The sequence below is a fragment of the Arvicola amphibius genome, chromosome 2 (genome assembly GCF_903992535.2).
Source record: "Arvicola amphibius chromosome 2, mArvAmp1.2, whole genome shotgun sequence".
Taxonomy (NCBI): Eukaryota; Metazoa; Chordata; class Mammalia; order Rodentia; family Cricetidae; genus Arvicola; species Arvicola amphibius.
The window spans coordinates 17,780,218-17,785,675 of NC_052048.2; the positions used below are offsets into that span (position 1 = coordinate 17,780,218).

General features: G+C 36.9%; 1 protein-coding gene and 1 non-coding gene across 2 annotated transcripts; both read right to left on the reverse strand.

Moving 5' to 3' along the window:
- Positions 1–2,594: 2,594 nt before the first annotated feature.
- On the reverse strand, positions 2,595–2,699 carry LOC119808546. Its single transcript, XR_005284474.1, has one exon. It is a non-coding gene; the product is annotated as a U6 spliceosomal RNA (small nuclear RNA).
- A 506-nt stretch (positions 2,700–3,205) lies between these two features.
- On the reverse strand, positions 3,206–4,562 carry LOC119806575 (proline-rich protein HaeIII subfamily 1-like). The gene is made up of 2 exons (XM_038318355.2): positions 4,499–4,562; positions 3,206–3,771 (listed from the first exon to the last, which is right to left on the reverse strand). The coding sequence occupies exons 1-2, from the start codon at positions 4,560–4,562 to the stop codon at positions 3,206–3,208; spliced, it is 630 nt and encodes a 209-aa protein (XP_038174283.2).
- Between the last annotated feature and the right edge of the window lie 896 nt (positions 4,563–5,458).

Consider the following 5,458-nt stretch of genomic DNA (forward strand, 5'->3'; position numbering starts at 1 on the left):
GTGGTCAGTTTTGTTTCCTGTGGCTGTGACTCTGTCCTATAAATTAAACTCCTCTGCCTTCCTGTAAGATTCTGCTAGTATGACCTTTTAAGAAGTGCTTACACCATTCCAAAACTGCTTTCCTAACCCAAAGCACCAAAATCCAAATACCACAAAACAAAAATGTCAGGATTATTACAGCAGTACTCTAGTCCCTGGTGCTATATGTCTTAGAGTTGCTATTACTGTGAAGAGACATCATAATCATGGCAACTCTTTTAATGGAAAATACTTAATTAAGTGGCAGTTTACAGTTTCAGAGGTTTACTCCATTATCATCATTTCAAGGACCATGTCAGCATACAGACAGACATGGTGCTGAAAATGAAGTTGAAAGTCGCAGACATATTGCAGGCAATGAGAAGTAGTCTATGGCACTGTGAGATATTTAATACTTTGAGAATTGCTTTGTGGTGAGCTATGATTTTTTGTAATTCAGATGTTAGTTAAATATCTGCTTATATTATTTTATGCATAGGGGTGTTTGCCTGAATGTGTATGAGTACTACATGCACTCAGAACCTGCAGAAGCCAGGAAAGGCCAAAGATTCCCTGGAATTGGAGTTATAGGCAGTTGTGCACTGCTGTGTGGGTGCTGGGAACCAAATCTATATCCTCTGCAACAGCAGTAAGTGTGCTTAACCATTTTCAAAAGCATAATTCAGTGTGTTTTATAATTCTGATAACTATAATTTCTTCATAAAATAAAATCCTAATTGTAATTGTACTGAAGTTAGTAATGAGAAGTGGCTTAAGGCTTTTGAAATATCACAAGGATTTCTATCTTAAATACATATATTTAAATATATACTTATGTATGTGCATATATGAATGTATGTATGCATACACATAGTGAGCTAATTATGTTATATATTATGTCAAATTTGCTGTGGTGCAAGAAAATGTTGTTTAATCATCTGTGAGTTGGGAAAATATAAGGCAATAGTGGGTTTTCCAGACATTGTTAGATTCCTAAGAACCTAGTTAGAAAAATTACATTATTATCACATGTATTTATTTGCAATTATATGGGGAGTCCTAGGCAAGAAAAAATTGTAGGCTTCAAAATAATTTCTGGTAGACTTCAAGTATTTTATCCTTTAAAGTTTTATCTTGTGGCCTATTTTATGGAATCTACGGAGGCTTTAATAAAATACTGGATATACTTTGGAAAACAACCTTTTGTGAACATGAATGGAGAAAGTATAGTGTATGACAGGAAAATAATTTGGAAAAACAGATTAATAACCTATAAATATGAAATTATTTTGGAAATACTAAGAATGTCTATTTTAAACTTTTCTTCACAATTATTCTGTATTTTCTATTTCTCTAAAAAGAAGAGTAACAGTTGAAGTTTATGATATACATACAATATGCATGTATAAGTACATATATATTATGATTATACAAATAGTTTTGTCTTAGAAGATATTTAGTTGTGGGTGTGATCAAATTTTTTCATTTGTCAGATCGTTTGTGGATATAGGAAGATAGAATGCTAGAAGCATCTATATTATAGGTTCCTTGTTGAACATAAATTATGTCTAAGGTTGTCAAATTCCAGATTAACCTATACCCATAAATAAAGACAAGAGTCAGAAATGGCATGCTTATGATTTTATTGTTATTAAAAAGATAGATTATGGCCACATTATTCCAGTTGCCCAATCCACCAAAGCCAATATTTTCTTACTCATTATCTGAAAGAAAGAAACACAAAGAGAAGTTATAAAGAAATCATAACAAGATGAAAATTTTCATCCCTTTTTAACACCTTTAATGATGTAGATAGAAGTCCATGTCTTTTTTCTCTTTCTCTACTCTTTGTCTCTTCCCTTTCTGGTTCTTTTTATTCATTTTTGGTAACCATTTAGCACATAGTGCACTCTACAAAAAAAGATCCAAATTATATTTTATTGGTTGGCTGGGCGGTGGTGGCGCACGCCTTTAATCCCAGCACTCAGGAGGTAGAGGCAGGCGGATCTCTGTGAGTTCGAGGCCAGCCTGGTCTACAAGAGCTAGTTCCAGGCCAGGCTCTAAAAAAGCTGCAGAGAAGCCCTGTCTTGAAAAACCAAAAAAATAAATAAAAGAATATTTTATTGGTTGTATGTTAAAATGCTGAATAGCTTAATAAGGCATGTGCATATAATCACAGCACTTGGGAAGTAGAGGGAAGATGATTAGTACTTCAAGGGCATATATTTCCACAGAGCAAGTTTGAAGCCAACCTGGTGTATATGAACCTTATCTCAGAAACTCATTTAAACTATAAGACATATTTATAAAGTTGGGTTACTAAGACAAATTTTATACTAGTGAAAAGCAAAAACCAGTTGAAAGTCCATTGACAGGATATAAAATCAACCAAAGACAGCAAGAGTCACAGAATGTTACTACTACTCACTACTGCAAAAAACAAAACCACAGAAGATATGAACACAAACATGCTGTCTCTATAAACTATTGTGGATGTTATTTTTTAAAAAAATTTAATTAATATAAGGGTAATATAGAGATAAGAAAATATCTCTGTGTGTATTTCTTTTTCTTTTTAAAATATGGAATGCTTCACAAATTTATGTGAAATCCTAGTGCAGAAACCAAGCTAATCTCAATTTGTATTATTCCAAATTTTAGGATATGTGCTGTTGAAGCAAATATGTGTTTGTATTTCTAAGAAACTGTTGAAGGAATTAGTGGAAACCTTTATTGATAGGGAAGGTGAGGAGGATTGATGACTTAACTTTTAAAAGTTAACTTGATGCCTTGATTTCTCATTTATTTATTTTTCTTATTCTGGGCATACTAGGTGGGTTTTCTGGCATGAGCAATGAGGCAGCAGAATTTATGAATAACCTTGCACTTCTTCCACAAACAATATAACTCATGTTGTCAAGCATGTATACGCATTGTTCCTCACAATCACAATAACTTGAGGAGTATACAAAATATCATTCATTTCCCAATAGCACCACAGATTATCCAAATAATGATAGTAGTATAAAAATAGAATATCCAAATAATAGCAATAGTAATGAGAAATTAACCTATGTAATATAAATGTGCTTAAAGTTGAGTTAGCACAGCTTGTACTTTCAAAACAATAAGCATAAGATGCTTCATTAACAGTGAAATTAAATCCTACCTGATGATGTATTTTTGATCACTGAGACTCCTGACCCTGGGTAGTTTCCTGAGGTCTGCCTCCCTCTTGGAATGGGCCTTGCAGGTTTCCTTGCTGAGGGCCTTGGTTCTCCTGTTGGCCTCCTTGTTGGGGTGGGCCTTGCTGGTTTCCTTGTTGAGGACCTTGGTTCTGCTGTTGGCCTCCTTGTTGTGATGGGCCTTGCTGGTTTCCTTGCTGAGGGCCTTGGTTTTGCTGTTGACCTCCTTGTTGTGGTGGGCCTTGCTGGTTTCCTTGCTGAGGGCCTTGGTTCTCCTGTTGGCCTCCTTGTTGGGGTGGGCCTTGCTGGTTTCCAGGTTGAGGGCCTTGGTTCTGCTGAGGGCCTCCTTGTTGGGGTGGGCCTTGCTGAGGGCCTCCTTGTTGGGGTGGGCCTTGCTGTGGTGGGCCTTGCTGTGGTGGGCCACGCTGTGGTGGGCCTTGCTGGGGTGGGCCACGCTGTGGTGGGCCTTGCTGGGGTGGGCCTTGCTGGGGTCTGCCTCGCTGGGGTGGGCCTAGCTGGGGTGGGCCATGCTTAGGACCATGGTGACGAGGAGGACCGTGGGGGAATGCTGCAACAGAGGGTCTGTGATTATAATCTGAGATGCTGACTCATGTTCTTTATTTCATACATCACAAGAAGTGGCAAGTTTAGTACTGAAATAAATGCTTTCTTTCCTTTTATCAACAACTGAATGATTACTACTTTGTTCCTTTTACTCATTTGTGAGTCATCCTCATGATCATTCCCAACTAGCTTTTAAGGAAATTTTCTCTGAATATATGTATTGATGGTATCAAACATTGAATCTTTATGCTTGGAACTAAAATTTGAGGTCTTAGAAAACTAATTTTTCAGTCATCATTTTGATTGACAAGACAGAAGTAAAACATAGGATTTTAAAATTATTTGACTATTCTACCCAGAAATGTCTCTATGTCCTTTCTTCTGTTCTGTATTCACTGAGGCAAGATGCCTGTTATCTACCACTACTTAATTACAGGAGATTCACAGTGGGTCTTTCTTCTATGAACCTTCCTGTTCTATCGTTCAAAACACAGAGAGGTGACTCTAGAGATCCAGCCCTACCTTTTCAACCTCCTGATCCGAACCTTAATCAATTTTACACATGACAACATTCAATTCCTTGTTTGGAATGACGATTCAAACACAATATTTTGGTACTGATTCTACATTTCTGCCTTTGTGCTAATCCTCTTCTCTCTGCATCTTGCAGGAATAACATTTGATCTGTTTCCTAAAAGCAGATTTACTGAACAAACAACCAAGTGTCTTACCTTCACTGAAGCTCTGAATAGAGCTCAGGGCCAGCACGGCCACTGTGAACAGGGCAATCAGCATCTTGGAGCCTCTGGAGTTTCTTCCAAGTCTGTGCTGCATGCAGTATGGTACCTGCCTTTATAAGACCCAGCAGAAGAATGGTGCCTTTGATCTCATCCTGGGTGACCTCATATTTGACAAAGTAGGAAATATTGCATCCTTGACTCCTCTTTGGGAGTTCTGCCAGCTAGTATAACATGAGGCATTGGCAGTGAGACTTGGACTAAGAGCAGATGACGCATAGCTATGATGTTAATATCTATATTAAAATTTTGCCATTATATGAATTTCATTGTATTTGGTATCCAGTTCTTATATAAATTTATAGTGCTGACTTATACTTTTGTAAACATGAAGATGTTTCATATCTTTAGCTTTTATTTTCATTCATAGATCATAAATCATACTGTAAATATGGTATGATATATATTTGTATTTTCTATGATATACAGGTCATTTATATTTGGATAAAATGCAATCCCTGCCACCTCATTTATTCAGAACCACAAAGACTATACAAAATCCCTAACATGTTGTTTGAAATGGCAAAAACTTGGAGCCTTGCATTAACAACATATTTTATTCTTTGGGTGTGTGAGATTTTGAGTATTTGTGTGTTTCTCTCTCTGTCTCTCTCTGTCTCTGTCTTATTTCTCTCTCTATTTCTCTCTCTCTCTCTCTCTCTCTCTCTCTCTCTCTCTCTGTGTGTGTGTGTGTGTGTGTTTGTATGTGTGCTTGGGTGCATTTCTTTACATGCCTAGTAGAGTATGGAGAGAGGATAACTTTGATTGCAGCAGGTACTGAGATCCTTCTTTCTGTGTTGTATTTAGAATTAGATATCTCATAGGCCTTAAATCATTATGTTGAGAGACTGTTTGGCTTACAAGTCTCCAGGGATAGAGATAGTTCTATCTCCT

What these genes read in the sequence shown, in the direction of transcription:
- LOC119806575 (XM_038318355.2), bottom strand. Translation starts at nt 4,562, where the DNA reads ATGCTGATTGCCCTGTTCACAGTGGCCGTGCTGGCCCTGAGCTCTATT. An exon ending in TATTCAGAGCTTCAGTGAAG is followed by an intron (nt 3,772 to 4,498) that starts GTAAGACACTTG and finishes CCTCTGTTGCAG; the next exon opens with CATTCCCCCACGGTCCTCCT.